We start from the raw sequence: 19,536 nt of genomic DNA, 5'->3' as shown, positions 1-19,536 counted from the left end.
ATGGGGACGAATTGTTCATTGAATTTTGATCCGATTTTAAGCATGGCTGTCCTGGCAGCCATATTGAATAACAGTTTTGCAGATATCATAATGACAGCCTGTAACCTTGATTCATATACAGGATTGTCTAGATTTACTGCTAAATGGTGTTTACCGATTTGTCATGATCTTTAAACCTAATGTTGCAAATAATCCAGATATAATCAGGTGAGCTTCAGAGAGTTTCCTGATGTGCTGTTTTTATTCATGAGCTGAGAACCCCTCTGGTAATCCTCGATACGGAAAGGTTCCCAGCCACTTATGCTGGTCATAAAATGCACCCAAATGGAATGGATGGTCAGACTCGGTGATCTGGTTGGTTACGTGTTATAGTAGTTATCGTACCAAGACTGTGTGGATTGTTGTTCATAATATGAAATCTGGATTGTCTGGTCCCGACTCAATGATTTACATGCTGCTATCATGTAGCTGGAATATTGCTCAGTGTGGCATTAAACCACAAACAAACATGAGCTGAAAATATCTGTTTTTCTTGCTTACATTGTGTTTTATATTTGTAGGACGGACATTGATGCGGTGGTAGATGAGATATCTCGCAAAGAGCCTCTGATTACAGCCTCCAAAACAGAACAAGTCAGGAAGCTCATTATTCGTATCCTTCACAACAGACACAAGGACAGTTATGGAGCAGTTCCAAAGTTCAATGTTGGATAAAAGTACTTAAATTCTTATGGTTTGGGACTTGGGGCCACACAAACCTTAAAAATAAAGTATGAAACTGTTGTCATGCTCACCAACAAACTGAATTGCGATTTTTATCCGAGATCAAATTTTTAACGTTTTTCTGTTTTATAGTTACATTGTGTAACTTTAAACCTACTTACAAATTTTGAACACAAATGGTAAACCACTATTTTTGAGAACTCCAAGATGTGATATCATCAATCACTGGTTGAGCTGTGAGTTGCATCTTCGTCATATTTTAAAGCGAAAGAATAACAATTAATTTCCTGTTTCATTTCTTAACAATATGGAATTTGCTGTAACAGGTAAGGACATAAGAAACCCATTTTTTAGTCAAGATGTGTTGTATCTTCTGGTTAGTTCCATGTTTTGCAAAACCTGGAGTAATCTGTTGTTTGGAAGCCTTAACCAGGTACCAGGTTTGCAGGAGAAGTTGTCGCATCCAGACGATCACCATTATTACCTGTTCAAGGTGAGATACCAGCTGATGGTTCTGTTGGCTTATGCATTGTCCAACATCCTTGTATATTCATCACCGTGTCCACTATTTTACCAAGTTATTCCTACAGCTTGTGTCCTTGAAATAATATTGACACAATTACAAGAACATGTTTATTGAAATGGAATGAAATTACTGTCTGTTCACAATATATGGTTTGGAGTTGTTTCCCTTGTTGCATGTTTGGCTATAAGTATAACCCCAGAATGGTTTTCATGTATGACAAGAGCCAAGACTGCAATTTACCAGTCCCCAAACATTTTACTGAGAGATCTGGGCATGAAGATCTATATGTCCTCAAAGTGAAAACATTACTGGATCATCCATGATTACCTGAAGCATGATTTTGTTTTTGACTGTGAATGATACACAGTACTTTTCCCTGAAACCTTTTCCCCATAAAGGGTGCATGTGTGCTTTAAGCTCAGGTGTTGTAATCATCAAACCTAATGTGTTTTTGTATGCCCTTTATAAGGGATGTTTCCAGCAGTTTGGCACCAAGTCGGCAGCACATGTCAGTAAAAGTTCCCAGTTTCTCAGAATTTACAAAAATACGATTAGAAAAAAAAAATCAAATTTTGAACATCACTATATTTTCCTAATTTGCCTGCCCTTAGCACTTGGCTTAAAATTCTGGTAATTCCCTGTCTTCATATTAAACTTTGAATCCTGGATAACTCCCTCCCTTTGTATTCTTGCCAATTCTTTAAAGATTTTCTTCACTCAGTCACCAAATGTTGGTTCAAACAAATAAATCCCAGTCTATGATCATCAGGAGACTTCACCACATAATTTGTTTTATTTGTTCTATTTATTCTACTTATTTATTGTAATGGTCATCCTGGGACCCCGATGACCTGCTAAGATCCAGCACCTCCACCACGCTCACCACTCCCTCTCCCACCACCCCCTCTCCCACCACCCCCACTCCCACCCCCCCACTGACAGCACCACCACTCCCGCCACCCCCACTGACACCACCCCCACTGACACCACCCCCACTCCGACCACCCCAACTCCAACAACCCCCACTCCCACCCCCCCACTCCCACCCCCCCACTGACAGCACCACCACTCCCGCCACCCCCACTGACACCACCCCCACTGACACCACCCCCACTCCGACCACCCCAACTCCAACAACCCCCACTCCCACCCCCCCACTCCCACCCCCCCACTGACAGCACCACCACTCCCGCCACCCCCACTGACAGCACCACCACTCCCGCCACCCCCACTGACACCACCCCCACTGACAGCACCACCACTCCCGCCACCCCCACTCCAACAACCCCCACTCCCACCACCCCCACTGACACAACCCCCTCTCCCACCACCCCCACTGACACAACCCCCTCTTCCACCACCCCCACTGACACAACCCCCTCTCCCACCACCCCCACTCCAACAACCCTCACTCCCACCACCCCCTCTCCCACCACCCCCTCTTCCACCACCCCCACTCCAACCACCCCCACTCCCACCACCCCCACTGACACAACCCCCTCTCCCACCACCCCCACTGACACAACCCCCTCTCCCACCACCCCCACTCCAACAACCCTCACTCCCACCACCCCCTCTCTCACCACTCCCACTCCAACAACCACCACTCAAATAACCCCAACTCCTACCACTCCCACTCCAACAACCCAGTAAAACAAAAGAAAGAAGAAAAAAAGTCCCAAGGGCTCGTAAATCGACAGACCCGGGTACATCCGTGGTATTACACACAAGATAATCCAATAGTGAAATAGTCAAAATGCACTCTGAATAGACAAGATAGAGAACTGCGCTGATCAAACCTGTTCCTACCTTTCAGGTGCTACGAGCTCACATTCTTCCTCTCACAAATGTTGCCTTCAATAAGTCAGGATCAAGGTAAGAACTCTGTGCTGGACAGGGAAGTGCACCCAGTTTTAGCAACGATTTACTGTTCCTTTATCTGGTGTTTAACGATACTCTGTTATGAGCATCTTCCCGAGTTAACTGACTATAACAGTCCAGTTTCCACCCTTGTCGAACTAGGCTGGAATTTCTGGGCTTGATCGTAGCGCCATCAGTGGCTAATAAGAGTTATGTCCCTTCTGTGTCCCTCCTATTGACCAATTAGATTCCAGCTCACATATCACTTGCATTTGCTTCAAACAAGATGGCGGCTCCCAGTCAAGAAGATTTGATCGATAATCAAAATCAATATTGTGATAAAACGGGTCTTACTTCACGAAGTGCATCAAATCCTGGAGCACCTTGATTAAAAACATGAAAAGATGTGGCGGTACACATGCTTTGCAAATCCTGTAATCGACCAAAATCTGTCCTGCAGTTTACGAACCAGATATCAATTTTGTTACAGGATTTCGATTGGAGTATGCATAGATTCAGTAGTCCAACCAAAATATCACTCCATAATTCCAGCCTAGTTCGGCAAGGCTGGAAACTGGACTGTTTTCGTCAGTTAACTTCCTTGCCTCAAGAGGATGTTTTATGAGTGAATCATGAAAAAATGAAATTTGATTTTCTATATTTCCAGTATTTGACATAATGTATTCATTGTTTTGTCTCCAGCTTTATCACCGGTAGTTACGACCGCACATGTAAGGTGTGGGACACAGCATCAGGGGAGGAGCTGTTCACACTGGAGGGACATCGCAATGTTGTCTATGCCATTGCCTTCAATAACCCTTTTGGGTAAGTTGTTGAGAAGAGGTTTATGCCATGTTGTTTAACGTCGCACTCAGCAATATTCCAGCTATAGGACGGCAGTCTGTAAATGATCGTCTGGACCAGCCAATCCAGTGATTAACATTGGGCATTAGTCTACGCAATTGGGATACGGTGACATGTATGAACAAAGTCAGCGAGTCTGACCACCTGATCCAACAAGCATGGGCTATCAAAGACTAGATCCGTGAAGATCAGGGGTAGAATAGGTCGTAAGAGGTGACTAACAGGATAGAGTGGTCAGGCTCGCTGACTTGGTTGATGCATGTCATCGATCCCAGTTACATGGATTGATGCTCATGATGTCAATCACTGGATTGTCTGGTCCAGACTCAATTATTTACAGACCGTCGTCATATAGCCGGAATATTGCTGACTGCGGCGTTAAATAACAAACCAAACAAAAAAAACTACAGTTTGTGTCCTTGAATAATACTGACAAAACAATTACAAGAACATGTTTATTGAAATGGAATTAAATTACTGTCTTCAGCGATATGTGGAGTGATGTTTTTTTTCAAGTGGAATGAAAAGGTTTAAATGATAATGCAATTTATATATCAACCTAGTGAGATGAGTGGTCTGCTCACGAGACATTAAAGAACAAATCAGGTTTTAGTTGTGTTTTTCTTTCAGTGACAAAATTGCCACAGGATCATTTGACAAGACCTGCAAGTTGTGGAGTGCTGACTCCGGGAAATGTTACCACACGTTCAGAGGACATACGGCAGAAATTGTAAGTGGAGGACTTTTACAATTTTGATTTGTGTCTTGTACAGGTAGGATGTTTTGTAGGGAGTATTACGCATAAGGTCCCACGCATGACCTCGAGGTCAAAGTAGATCAAAGGAGATCCGTTGCCATGGTGAAGGAGAGAACACTTATTGATGAACGGGGATATCTACGACAAATATACATGAATAACACCAGTTTCTATTGAGTCTCCTGTTGGGAATTGGTGAAAAGTTCAAGATTGTTTATTAAATCAAATTGTCTTTAGCAACTCAAACACTTCTACAAGCAAGCAATGCCATAGCAGTGGGCCATTGAAGTTTATCTGCATCAGTCTTTTGAGACTTTATATGTTTGCTTGTTTGTTGTTTAACGCTGCACTCAGCAATATTCCAGCTTTATTATGGCGGTCTGTAAATAATTGAGCCTGGGCCAGACAATCCAGTGACTATTTCATTGTCATTTTCTGAGGAATGGTTACCACTTGGGGCATGGAGCTTGATATTTGGATGCACCTTTACAAATCTTATGAAATGTTGGTGGCATGTCCATCAAAGATCAAGGTCATCTTCAAGGTTATTGTGACGTGGTTGTATCATTTATTGCCTACCCATAAAGATCTGGGGTAGAATGGGTCTTCAGCAACCCATGCTTGCTGTAAAACAGGGGTAGAAACTAAGTTATAGTCCACTAGTCCTTATAATAACATATAGAAAAACCCTTAACATTGGCCAATTTCTACTAGTCCTTATGATACCTTAATTATTGGACAGATTGACAAGGACTATAGGACTAGTGCCAATTTCTAACGCTGTAAAAGGCGACTATGCTTGTTGTAAGAGGCGACCAACGGGATTGGGTTGTCAGACTCACTGACTTGGTTGATGCATGTCTTCGATCGTAATTTCATGGATCGATGCTCATGAGATCAATCACTTGATTGTCTGGTCCAGACTCGATTATTTACATACCGCCGTCATATAGCTGGAATATAGCTGAGTGAGGCGTTAAACAACAAACAAACAAACAAACATTTATTGCCAGTTACTGTTGCACTTTAACTTGTACAACTCTGGGACTTGGGAAGTTGTTGGATAATGAGGTCTGGAAGTTATGTTTTACCCCTTGAAGTACACTGTACGTTAAAAATTTGGGAGTTTTTGGAAAATGTTTGAGGCACTACAAATCACTGTACATAGTTGCATCCCTTAGGCACACCAGAATCCTATGATCATGTGTTCAGATCCTAGAATCGCCCTGATTCTGTCTCTATGTTTTGTCAGCACCATACCCTTGGTGTGAGTTTCACCAAAGTGATTTTGTGTGGTAGGACTTGCCTATTGACGGTAGTATTCCTGTTTGAGCTGTATAATAACAGCAGTGTTTCTGTTTCATCTGTGTATTGATGATGTTGTTTTTTCCTCCAGGTCTGTCTAAGTTTCAACCCAGCCAGTTCAGTCCTAGCAACAGGGAGTATGGACACGACAGCCAAACTGTGGGATGTGGAAACAGGCACAGAGCTCAATACTCTCAACGTAAGTCAGGAACGTTATTTATCAAACGAGGGGCGGTCGGGTAGCCTAGTGGTTAAAGCATTCGCTCGGCACGCAGAAGACCCAGGTTCGATTCCCAGCATGGGTACAATGTGTGAAGCCCATTTTTGGTGTAAAAGTAGCGTAAAACCACTCACTCACTCACTATTTATCAAACACATATTCAGGGATTTATCTAGACCAGCCCAGTGACCGATATTTGGCTGGAAATCTGCTACAGATGTCATTGAAAATTCTCTACTCTAAATAAATAAATAAATAAATAAATAAATAAATAAATAAATAAATAAATAAATAAATAAATAAATAAATAAATAAATAAATAAATAAATAAATAAATAAATAAATAAATTAAACTAACTCTTCAGGCTTATTGTGATACATGAAATTGATCAATTTCCTGCAGGCCATAAGGACCCATACAAATTTGAAACTAGGGCCCAACACAAGATCTACCTGCCACAGGCCTACGGACAGTCACTTATTTCGAACACTGTCTATGTTCGATGCCCACATGGGGTACAAAGTGAGGGTGTGTGATGTTACTGGTTTACCAGGAAATCGCAATTCTTTCTTTCAAGGTGTATTATGATATTATTTTATACGTCGGTATATCAGGTGATTTCAAATATCAATTTTTTTTCCCAAATACTGTAGTTATATTGACATGTTCAAAATATTCCGATAATTGCAAAATACAAAGTAATTTGTCTCTCGCAATGATCGTCGTTAGTTCATTGTTAAATCCCTTATGTGCACTCGCATAATTTCGTAAGAGTGCATCAACCTCAATCGTTGAACATCTGGGGCTGCAGCATGGTGACGGTCACACTTTCCATGTGGAAAGAAATGAAGAATGAAAATTGCCCCCTCAAGCAAACTAATGGGGAAATGGACCAAAAAGTGTGTCAGTATGTCGTGTGATGCACTGGTCAAAACAATGGGAAACATTCAGTGTATCGTGATACGTATCTCAGGGTGGCCTTGTGTATCAGAATATTTTGTGATACACTTCTGACTGCCAGTACCTATCCTTAGTATAGTGTGTGAAGCCTAATTGATTCTGATGTGAAATTATGATGAAAGCACTCTTGGCATGGCCTGTTGTCTGTCGTCTGTCTGTAAATTTTTGACTGCCCTTCGGAAATGGTGTTTGCTTGTGATGCTTAAGACCCAGGTTCCCACATTGGCACGAAATGTGAAGCTATTTCTGGTGCTCTTATCTGGAATATTGCTAAAAGGAGACCCAATGCAAACTCCCTGACGGAAATGACTGAATGGAAGAGACTGAAACTGGAGTAGGATGTCTAGCATCATGATACGACTCAATTTGGTAGCTAGCCCAGACCAGTTTTGTAAATGTTAAGGGTTGGTAGAATTTCAAACATTTTCAGGTGTATTGCTATATGTTACCAGTATTCGGGCTGGTAAATGTTCTTGGTTAATTTCCACCTCTGCTATTGGTGTTATGATTCAAATTTGAATGTTTTTAAAAATTTCAAAAATGTTATAATTGGCATATTTTCAGAGTTCACAAGGTCTTAGAATATTAAGGGGCGGTGGGATAGCCTGGGTTTGCTTCCCCTTATGGGTACACTGTGTGAAGCCCATTTGGTGTCCCCTGCTGTGATAGTGCTGGAATATTCCTAAAAGCGGCGTAATACCATACCAGCTCACTCACTGGGAATATCAAATATTGATATAATGTGGAGCTACAAAAAATGTTTGAACAAAACCACCTGTTTGCTGATCATGCCGAAGATCCAGATTTAATTCCAAACATGGGTACAATGGGGGCAGCCCATGTCTAGTGTCCCCGCCATGATTTTGATGGAACCTTGCTAAAACCCCACTCACTATTTGTTGGTATACGAACTTCAAATCAACTATTTTCTTTTTATCCCCCCGATATGTAATTAGGGTGATATAGTAATCTGCTTGTCTGTCTCTCCATCCGTGTCTCTGTCCATCTGTAAGCATTTTTTGCAATATATGGGTCATTATCAAAATTGTACCCCTTTGGTCCTGTTGAATAAACAAAAATATAACTTGTTAATTCAAACTTTTAGTGATTTCACGAGAAACATCTGAACTTAATAATTAGTTGGGTAAATTATGCAAATACAAAGAATCATAATTTTGTCATATTTATAATATACCAGAGAAACAGTAGAAATTTATTGTCCTTGGTGTAACCATTATCGTTACCGATATTTTGCAGAGAAAAAAATAAATACAATATTTCTTTCAGTGTTTTATTGTAAAACTAATGTTTAATCTCTGCATAGAAAAGAAAAAAAGAAATCTCATATCATTTGGCAGGTAGATTTCGTGTCAGGCCGTAGTTTCACAGTTGTGTGGGTCCTTCTGGTCTGCAGTAAATTTATGTGTTTTTTATTTGTTGCAATAACCTGCAGTTTGCAGTAAGAGCCTTACGAGCTTAGTCAGAGCCTTCCGCTTCTAAAGTTTTATTTTTTAAAATTTCAAACACTGCCTGACATACAAATACAAAGTTTCGAATCCCAATTCCAGCGTTAGAAATTGGCACCAGTCCTGTAGTTCTTGCCAAACTGCCCAATAGTTAAGGTATCATAAGGACTAGTAGAAAAATACCATTTTTAAGGCTTTTGTTATATGTTATCGTAATAAGGACTAGTGGGATAAAAAAAGTTTCTACCGCTGAATTCCATGGTATTGTTTTGATGGCTGAATAGCTACATTTGTAGAGGGACAAACAGATTAGATAGGAATACTGTCATCAAGTTGGACAGATCACTCTTGTAGTTGTAGAGGGACAAACAGATCAGATAGGAATACTGTCATCAAGTTGGACAGATCACTCTTGTAGTTGTAGAGGGACAAACAGATCAGATAGGAATACTGTCATCAAGTTGGACAGATCATTCTTGTAGTTGTAGAGGGACAAACAGATCAGATAGGAATACTGTCATCAAGTTGGACAGATCCCTCTTGAAGGACTTGTGGTAACAATCAAATGATTTGTTCTTTGGAATTTGTGGGGGCGGCTGGGATTTGTCATCTTCTGATGACTCTTGTCCTAATTTATTGAGTGCGTTTCTCTCTGCGTCTTGGCATATTGACCGAATTATTTGTTAAAAAAAAAGACATTAAAATGGTCCGGCCTGACATTAATTAATCCCAGATAAGATGGGAATGGCAATAAGAGTACCGGAGATAGCACCAGCAATGCAGGCAGTCGGCCATGGATGTGTACTGTCCCTCCCCATGACCTCCATGCTCCGTCTTTCATCTCTGTACTTCCTCATTGGTGGTGCTGACAAATTATCAAATGATTTGGACTCAGTGTCATCGAATAAAACTGATGAAAAACTGACAAAGCCCTGCTATCAATGAATGGGGATTTCTGACTGTGCAATTTGTGTAATGAAAAAGTCATTTTTGTTGGCCATTACGCCTGTGACAAGGAAAACCGTGTGTGATCTATTCCCCTGTTGACAAACAATCTATTCAGTGATGCATCACGGTTATTTCCTTTCATGAAGTAATGGAGGATACGCTGAAGCGTGCTGAAGTGTCAAATATTAATTGGGAGTTTCATGGTTTGATCTTCGTGATTAGAATGTGTTGCAATCTTTCTGTCTGTCCTGACTTGAGTGTATTTTGTTCCATGAACTTGAATTTGCTTAGATGTGAATGTTATTGGTCAATAAACTGTATCAAATGTACTTTGTGATTGCTAAAGACACCAGTCTTCTGGCCTTTTACAAACGAGATCCTCAAAGGGTAGTTGAATGTCTACCTAGACATTCCTTTTGATATTGTTGATGTAAACGTTCATTGATTCTCAGGAATATGTTGATGAGAATGAATACCTTGGAAGTTACTTTCAAAGAAAGTCCTTTTCAATAACCACCAATATTTATCCAATCAGGCATCTAAAGCAATGCACTTCATACACTAGTGTAATCTTATCTATTAAATGTCAAATGTAACTGTTTGATGATATGGTTAACCCAGTTCTTTCATAGTGATGTACCAGTAAATTCTGGGTTCTGAAAATGTTAAACAAGCTGAACAGGTTTATGTACTGTTCCTTAGAATGGGAGTACCAGTTAAGAGGAGGGCCTTTATATTATATGGGAACTTGACAGCAGGATACTAGAACAGAAACAAGAATGGTTGTATCTTTGTATATAAATGTGTATCTGGAAAATGAACAGAGTTATTGTATTTTTTATATTCCATGTTTTAAGATGCAATAATTGTAGAAATTATGAAGAGGCAAATTGATTAGGTTGTCAGGCTCTGTGACTTGGTAGATTGTGTGTGATATCGTACCCCTCAGGCATGTTTCGTTGACAATATCAAGAACTGGATTGTTTGACCCAGATTTGATAGTTTACATGCTGCCATCGTTTGTCTGGAATACATCTTCCTGAGGCGAGGGCGTTAACTGATTATAAAAGTCCAGTTTCCACCTTTGCCAAACTAGGCTGGAATTTCTGGGCTTGATCGTAGCGCCACCATCTGTGTCCCTCCTGTAACTTGAACCTATCACTGCCTACTGCAGTGCTTGAACCTATCACTGCCTACTGCAGTGCTTGAACCTATCACTGCCTACTGCAGTGCATGAACCTGTCACTGTCTACTGCAGTGCTTGAACCTATCACTGCCTACTGCAGTGCATGAACCTGTCACTGTCTACTGCAGTGCTTGAACCTATCACTGCCTACTGTAGTGCTTGAACCTATCACTTCCTACTGTAGTGCTTGAACCTATCACTGCCTACTGTAGTGCTTGAACCTATCACTTCCTACTGTAGTGCTTGAACCTATCACTTCCTACTGTAGTGCTTGAATCTATCACTACCTATTGAAGTGCTTGAATCACCGCCCATTGTAGTGCTTGAACCTATCGCTGCCTACTGCAATGCTTGAACCTATCACTACCTATTTTAGTGCTTGAATCACTGCCTATTGTAGTGCTTGAACCTATCACTGCCTATTGTAGTGCTTGAACCTATCACTGCCTATTGTAGTGCTTGAACCTATCACTGCCTATTGCAGTGCTTGAACCTATCACTGCCTATTGCAGTGCTTGAACCTATCCCTGCCTATTGTAGTGCTTGAACCTATCACTTCCTACTGTAGGGCTTGAACCTATCGCTGTCTACTGTAGTGCTTGAACCTATCACTGCCTACTGCAATGCTTGAACCTATCACTGCCTATTGCAGTGCTTGAACCTATCACTGCCTACTGTAGTGCTTGAACCTATCACTTCCTATTGTAGTGCTTGTATGAACCTATCATTGTCTATTGTAGTGCTTGGACCTATCACTACCCATTGTAGTGCTTGAACCTATCACTGCCTACTGCAATGCTTGAACTTATCACTGCCTATTGCAGTGCTTGAACCTATTCCTATTGTAGGGCTTGAACCTGTCACTGCCTACTGTAGTGCTTGAACCTATCACTGCCTATTGCAGTGCTTGAACCTATTACTGCCTACTGTTGGGCTTGAACCTATCACTTCCTACTGTAGTGCTTGAAACTATCACTGCCTACTGTAGGGCTTGAACCTATCACTTGCTACTGTAGGGCTTGAACCTATCACTGCCTACTGTAGTGCTTGAACCTATCACTGCCTACTGTAGGGCTTGAACCTATCACTGCCTACTGTAGTGCTTGAACCTATCACTTCCTACTGCAGTGCTTGAACCTATCACTTCCTACTGCAGTGCTTGAACCTATCACTGCCTACTGTACGGCTTGAACCTATCACTTCCTATTGTAGGGCTTGAACCTACCACTTCCTACTGTAGGACTTGAACCTATCACTTCCTATTGCAGTGCTTGAACCTATCACTGCCTATTGCAGTGCTTGAACCTTTCACTGCCTACTGTAGTGCTTGAACCTATCACTTCCTACTGCAGTGCTTGAACCTATCACTGCCTACTGTAGTGCTTGAACCTATCACTGCCTACTGTAGTGCTTGAACCTATCACTTCCTACTGTAGGGCTTGAACCTATAACTTCCCATTACAGTGCTTGAACCTATCACTTCCTATTTCAGTGCTTGAACCTATCACTTCCTACTGTAGTGCTTGAACCTATCACTTCCTACTGTAGTGCTTGAACCTATCACTTCCTATTGCAGTGCTTGAACCTATCACTGCCTACTGTAGGGCTTGAACCTATCACTGCCTACTGTAGTGCTTGAACCTATTACTGCCTACTGTAGTGCTTGAACCTATCACTTCCTACTGTAGTGCTTGAACCTATCACTTCCTATTGCAGTGCTTGAACTATCACTGCCTACTGTAGGGCTTGAACCTTTCACTGCCTACTGTAGGGCTTGAACCTTTCACTGCCTACTGTAGGGCTTGAACCTATTACTTCCTATTGCAGTGCTTGAACCTATCACTGCCTATTGTAGTGCTTGAACCTATCACTTCCTACTGCAGTGCTTGAACCTATCACTGCCTATTGCAGTGCTTGAACCTTTCACTGCCTACTGTAGTGCTTGAACCTATCACTTCCTACTGCAGTGCTTGAACCTATCACTGCCTACTGTAGTGCTTGAACCTATCACTGCCTACTGTAGTGCTTGAACCTATCACTTCCTACTGTAGGGCTTGAACCTATAACTTCCCATTACAGTGCTTGAACCTATCACTTCCTATTGCAGTGCTTGAACCTATCACTTCCTACTGTAGTGCTTGAACCTATCACTTCCTACTGTAGTGCTTGAACCTATCACTTCCTATTGCAGTGCTTGAACCTATCACTTCCTACTGTAGTGCTTGAACCTATCACTTCCTATTGCAGTGCTTGAACCTATCACTGCCTACTGCAGTGCTTGAACCTATCACTGCCTACTGTAGGGCTTGAACCTATCACTCAGGTCAACATGTTGCATGGGGGCGGTCGGGTAGCCTAGTGGTTAAAACGTTTGTTCTTCATGCCATGATATTACTGGAATATTGCTAAAAGCGGCGTAAAACCATAATCAATCATTCAATCATTCAATCAATCAACATGTTTGTGTTACAGGGTCACTCAGCTGAGATTATCTCCCTGTCCTTCAACTCGACTGGCTCACAGCTGATCACCGGCTCGTTTGACCACACCGTGTCTGTATGGGACGTACGCTCAGGACAGTGAGTACCTTCTTCATATGTGTATCAGTACTTGTGCAAAGGAGACATTTGTCACAGGAAAGATGTGGTATTGCAACACACTGGGCTTATTAACCCTGTCAACACAGCTTACATTAGGAAGGAACCATATCACTGGTGCTGTAATATAATACTTGTCCAAAATTATCATTTTCAAGAGTAATTTCATTGAAAGTATCATTTAGGAAATAATTGCATATATATACAAAAGTGCCCGGTTCAACAAAATGATGCAGCACTATGATTGTCATATCTCACATACTCTAACATAGGCCTACGACAGTTGTAGCACTGAGATCACTTTGTAGAACGGGGGGCGGGCGGGCGGGTAGCCTTGTGGTTAAAGCGTTCGCTCATCACGCCGAAGACCCGGGTTCGATTCCCGACATCGGTACAATGTGTGAAGCCCATTTCTGGTGTCCCCCGCCCTGATATTGCTGGAATATTGCTAAAGCGGCGTAAAACCATAATCACTCACTCACTCTTTGTAGAACGGGGCCCTTGCCCCAGTTCAGACTCCCACACGTTGATATGGACTTATGGTCATCGTAGCACAAAGATCGCTTTTTAGAATGCAGCCCTGGGCCCAGTGATTGAAACTCCCATACTTTAACATAGACTAATGATCATTGTAGCATTGAGGCCACACATTTATTATTTTTCGTTTCACGGGCCAACCACCCCTACTGAAAAGCAGCCAGTCTAAGAAATAAGTTAAGCATAAAAATATTTATTTTTATTATGTATCCCATATTTACATCATGATCAGTGATTCAAGAGGCAGTTTTAACTCCTCTTCAGAGTGACTTTTGTATAAATAAATAAATGATTGACATTTATTTTGATTATTTTGACCGACCTTGTGTGGAAAAGATGAAATAAAACGATGAAACATAAAATTTAAAAAGTGTGACCTAAGATCGCTTCGTTGTACGCAGCCCTGGGCCCAGTGATCGTAACGCCCACACTTTAACAATCGGGCTAAGGTTGCTTTGTGGAACAGGGTCATAGGAAGAGAATATTTCCTGTATACGTCACTGACTGAGTGGGTGGTGTGACGCCCTCAAGATTCAGCACTTAACCTTGATCCTGGTTGTTTAGGGTACTGGGTGACTGTTCTGTCTGGGGAATAAATAGTCTGGGCGGCAGATCAGGGAGGAGTGACCAGTCGTGGTTAACACATCAACTCAATAAGTGCAGCTCGGGATGCGGTCTTTGTTCTACAGCCAGGTCCATGGGCATGAAGCACTCAGTGGGTGTGACAAGCTTCTGTGAACAGCACAGTGTCATGGAAGGTGCATATTGCTTAATGCATACATGGTGCAGCCGATGTTTGGTACATGGTGCCGATGCACATTTCAGGTGTCTTATCACAATTTGGATGTTACCATGGTTATACTGGGTGAAAATCATTTTTTTTAGGCCAGTCATTATTCGACATGATGGGTGGAGACTCGCTGCTGTTGTACTTGCATCTTCTTTTGTTACAAATAATATATATATATATAAACTTTACAACTACAAGGTGCATCCTTGTTATCAAATGCTTCAACATAGAATAAAAATACCGTATTCGATGTAATAAGCGCCCCGCTCTAATAAGCGCCCACGGCGATATTTGTTAATATATTGGCTAGTGAACAATCCTAATTAGCACCCCTTCCGATTGACCAATGTACACAAGACTTATTTATTCGTGTAAAATACGCACTCGTGGGTTATATGCACCATCAATTATGGGCAATTAAATTCTGGAAACATATATCTGTCGTATATAAACATTTCAGGCTGTCAGCATAAACCACGAAATTTATCTTTCAACTTTTTTTCCACCAAAATACCATTCTAATAAGAGCCCCCTATTTCTAAATTTGAGAGCACCCAGGGCGCTTATCATGTCGAATATGGTACTTGAAATAGGTTCACAATCTCAACTGAAGATTGATGACCATAAATAGGTACAACATTAAGTCACATTCATACAGTTTTTAATGTAAAACATATTGACTGTTGTTTCAGGCGGATCCACACACTTATAGGCCATAAAGCCGAGATCAGCAGTGCTCAGTTCAACTGGGATTGTTCTCTCATCGCTACAGGCTCCATGGACAAGACCTGCAAGATCTGGGACACACAGACAGGTGGGAGTTAGTAGTCACCCTCGGGGGGATGGGGAGGGAGCGGAAGGTCTGGGGTTTGATCCCCAGCTGCGTCATACCAAAAGACCTTAAAAGATGGTACTTGTTGTAACCCTGTCTGGTGCTTGGTATTAAGGGGCAAAAACAAGGACTGGTCTGCTCAGAGTCAGTATACTGTGTCTGAGTGGGGTATTCTTGTTAAACTGTGGCATGGTATTGCAATGGGCTAGCACTATAAAATCGGCAATAATCTTGGACGCACTCCCATTTTACTCACCTCATCTCTTGAGTTTGCAGTATTTGTTTCCCAAGTTCATCTTTTTGCTGTTGTTTATAAGGGCAAGGAAGTAACAAGGGAATTGGAAGCTCAGTTATATTCTCAAAAAATCTTTTAAGTGGTTTTGCAGAAATTCTGCCACATTCAATAATGGTTTCACTAATTTATTTGAAGAGAAACAAAGTTTGGCTCCTAAGTATTGAACAAGGTTCCTTGCAATAGAATGCATAGCAATCCATTTTCTTTCATTGGAGGGGGCACGTGTGGCCCAGTCGTCTAAGGCGCCGCGATTCGCTGTGCAGAGTTGCGTCCCATGGGAACGCCAGAAACCTATGATTGTGGGTTCGAATCCCGGTTCGCCCCGATTATGTTTCTAGGTTTGTCAGCACCATACCCCTGCTCGTGGGTTTCACCGAAGTGGTAAACGTCTGAGACCTGCATCAATTTGGGCTTTCCTCCCATATTAAGCTGACACGCCGTGATATAACTGGAAAACTGTTAAAAGTCACACTTTCATTGGACAGTGTGACTAAAGCCTTTGAATCCCATACCTAGAAAATGTTAAATACTTTTAACAGAGAACTATTGACATTGCGTGGAACGATGCTCATGTTCTCAATCACTGGATTGTCTGGTCCAGACTTGATTATTCACAGACCGTTGTCATACAGCTAGAATATTGCTGAGTGTGGCGTTAAACAACAAACAAACCAAAACATCCTCAAATCAGCAAAGGGTTTAGCTTTAGTCACATTTGCTAATGTATGACAAGTCAGAATATGTCTTACCTAGGATGACCGCCTCTGTGGTCTAATGGTACAGTGTCTGCCCAGAGAGAGGAAGGTCGGCGGTTCGATCCCTGGTTGCGTCATACCAAAAGATTTTAAGAGGTGGTATTTTTGTTGTGACCCTGCCTGGCGCTTGGCATTAAGGGGCTAAAACAAGGACGAGTCTGCTCAGAGTCATTACTATGTCTGGGTGGGGTATTTATTTTAAATTTCAGCATGGTATCTCAATGGGCTAGCACTATAAAATGGGCATTAGTCTGGACTATTACAAGCAGACACTTTGCAATAAAAGTGTGATAATCTTGAACACTTTGCTAAACCCAATTTCATATCACCCACCTCTTAACTAGGAGATGAAGTAAGCTTTGACAACTTGGTGTTGCATATGTGGTGCTTGAAGAATCATAATGAGTGAGTGAGTTGGGTTTAACGCCGCTTTTAACAGTATTCCAGTTATATCACAGCGTGTCAGCTTTATGTGGGAGGAAAGCCCGAAGGAATGCAGGTCTCAGACGTTTACCACTTTGGTGAAACCAACGAGAACGGTTATGGTGCTGACAAACCTAAAAACATGATCGGGGTGAACCGGGATTCGAACCCACAATCATAGGTTTCTGGAGTGTCCAGGGGACGCAACTCTACACAGCAAATCGCGGCGCCTTAGACGACTGGGCCACCCGTGCCCCCTTGAAGAATCATAGGGTTTGTTTGCCACAAGAATACACATGCAAAGGGGAGGTAACTCTTACGATGCTGTTACACAGTACAGCTTGTTGAATGGATAGCAAGATACTAGGAGAAATGTGTCGGTATTGAGTGAAGGTGGAGTTGAGGGTATCTGTACAGGGTTTGATTTAGTTATATCCAACATGCACTAGTGCAACCTAAGTTTGAAAAATGCAACCTGATATTAATGTCTACACCAAGGGCATGTCAGACATTTGCAAAATTGTGTCTGACTAATCCTTTCTTGTCGACACAACATTGATATCTCTTGCGTTTATTCACCATATTATGTAACTAAGCAAAGAAGTGAAGATCCCGGGTTGAATCGGTCTTCAGCAACCCGTACTTGCCGTAAAAAGGCGACAATGCTTGTTGTAAGAGGCTACTAAAGGGATAGGTCAGTCAGGCTTGCGGACTTGGTTGATGCATGTCATTGTATCCCAATTGTGTGGATCAATGCTCATGATATCAATCACTGGATTGTCTGGTCCAGCCTCGATTATTTACATAGCGCCGTCATAGAGCTGGAATATTGCTGAGTGTGGCGTTAAACAACAGACAAAAAAAATTTCACTAATCCCTGGGTTACCATGGATACATGTAATTTGTCATGCTTGTCACGCGTGGCTCCGGTTCCCCAGAAGAGATGACAGGTCCTACTCCAGTCTTAGCTTGGCGATAATCATTCTTTTGAACTTCCTATTTCATCTATTTACGTTGCAGATGATACTTAAATATACACATGCGTTTCTAGATCTGTCAACAGAATGTTCCCATGCTTGTGGGTTTCACCAATCTTCTGAGACTTGCGTAATTTTGGGTTTTCCTCCCACACTAAGCTGACACGCTGTAATATAACTAGAATACTGTTCAAAGTGGCGTTTAACCCTGCACACTCTATACTTTTGCATAATGATCTATATTTGCATCAGCTTTACATGGCAATCATGATTGACAAGTGAATTCCTGGTTCAGAATCAACAGCAACAAGAATAGCGTGACATCATCAGAATGGTTTAATAGGTACTGTTGCAGCTTCTGCTACTGGTCTGCCTCCGTGGTGTGGTGGTAGAGCGTCCGCCCTAGAGCGGAAGGTCCGGGGTTCGATCCCTGGCCTTGTCATACCAAAAGACGTTAAAAGATGGTACTTGTTGTTACCCAGTCTGGCGCTCTGCATTAAGGGTCTAAAACAAGTACTGGTCTGCTCAGAGTCAGTATACTATGTCTGAGTGGGGTATTCATGTTAAACTGCGGCATGGTATCTCAGTGGGCTAGCACTATAAAATCGTCATTAGTTCGGGCTAGTACAAGCAGCCACACACATGCACATCGCTGCGTAAGTGTAATAATCTTGAACGCGGCGTTAAACTCCTTTTCGCCTCACCTCACTTCTGCTACTGCAGCCCAGGACTGTTTGCTCTTAGATGCAGGGACAAATGTTAAAGACAGGGGTAGAAACTGTTTAGTCCACTAGGCCTTAATAATGACAGCATCTAGCAACACTAGATCGATCTCAATTACGTGGATCGATGCTCATGAAGTCAGTCACTGGATTGTCTGGTCCAGACTCGATTATTTACCGACTGCCGTGCAGGGTTAAAGAACAAACAAATACAAAACCCTTAAGAATGGCAAATGTCCTCATGATACCTTAACTATTGGGCAGTTTATCAAGGACTACAGGACTAGAGTCAATTTCTAACACTGATTTGAGTGGGCAGGATTGACTGAAACCAGCCTTTGAAGTTTTTTAGTGCAGGAAGTGAAATGAGATGACATTCAAATGTTGACCTTTCTTGATCATTGGCAACCATTGATCAAACAAGTGGATGAATCATTCAATGATGCTGTTTGAAAAGAAATGTTTTTTAGGTGTTTACAGTGATAATCTCTCAAGTTCCCTCAATGTGGCTGCGGGTAGCTTAGTGGTTCAACAGTGTTGCATTAGGAGTAATAAATATTGAACAGACGCTCAGAATGGCCAAACAAAAGGCTTATTGCATTGGACTGTCGATATAAAACTGCTTGTTAAATCAACATAGTGATACAAGGATTCATACCCTGAGACTGTCTGTGTCGTACTCTCTCAAAGAGGGGACAGTATTTGTTCATTGTAACGTGTGTTGTGAGGTCAACTTCACCTGCCCGCAACCTGATAAAAATGACAACTGACAAATATGTGAACCTACGGACA

The 19,536-nt window shown here is 41.9% G+C and overlaps 2 protein-coding genes across 2 annotated transcripts in view; both read left to right on the top strand.

Annotated features, from left to right (window-relative positions):
- LOC139447360 (dynein assembly factor with WD repeat domains 1-like) overlaps window positions 1-19,536 on the top strand; it is a 28,133-nt gene that overhangs the window by 1,734 nt on the left and 6,863 nt on the right. The window contains exons 3-10 of the mRNA XM_071228670.1: window positions 561-652; window positions 1,164-1,216; window positions 3,066-3,124; window positions 3,812-3,934; window positions 4,604-4,703; window positions 6,127-6,234; window positions 13,289-13,395; window positions 15,433-15,554. Coding sequence (XP_071084771.1) covers window positions 561-652; window positions 1,164-1,216; window positions 3,066-3,124; window positions 3,812-3,934; window positions 4,604-4,703; window positions 6,127-6,234; window positions 13,289-13,395; window positions 15,433-15,554 — 764 coding nt within the window. The remainder of the gene's footprint in view (window positions 1-560; window positions 653-1,163; window positions 1,217-3,065; window positions 3,125-3,811; window positions 3,935-4,603; window positions 4,704-6,126; window positions 6,235-13,288; window positions 13,396-15,432; window positions 15,555-19,536) is intronic.
- On the top strand, window positions 1,653-2,864 carry LOC139447795 (uncharacterized). The gene is made up of 2 exons (XM_071229281.1): window positions 1,653-1,761; window positions 2,428-2,864. Exons 1-2 carry the CDS (start codon window positions 1,653-1,655, stop codon window positions 2,862-2,864), a joined length of 546 nt encoding a protein of 181 aa, XP_071085382.1.

The sequence above is a fragment of the Haliotis cracherodii genome, unplaced genomic scaffold (genome assembly GCF_022045235.1).
Source record: "Haliotis cracherodii isolate W230 unplaced genomic scaffold, xgHalCrac1.p SCAF_7, whole genome shotgun sequence".
In the NCBI taxonomy this organism is placed as follows: domain Eukaryota; kingdom Metazoa; phylum Mollusca; class Gastropoda; order Lepetellida; family Haliotidae; genus Haliotis; species Haliotis cracherodii.
This window is presented reverse-complemented; position numbering and strand designations above follow the sequence as displayed.

Coding starts and splice junctions, on each gene's coding strand:
- LOC139447795 (XM_071229281.1), top strand. CDS start 1,653: ATGTGTGCTTTAAGCTCAGGTGTTGTAATCATCAAACCTAATGTGTTT. Junction 1,762..2,427: donor CAAGTCGGCAGCACATGTCA/GTAAAAGTTCCC, acceptor CCCCACTGACAG/CACCACCACTCCCGCCACCC.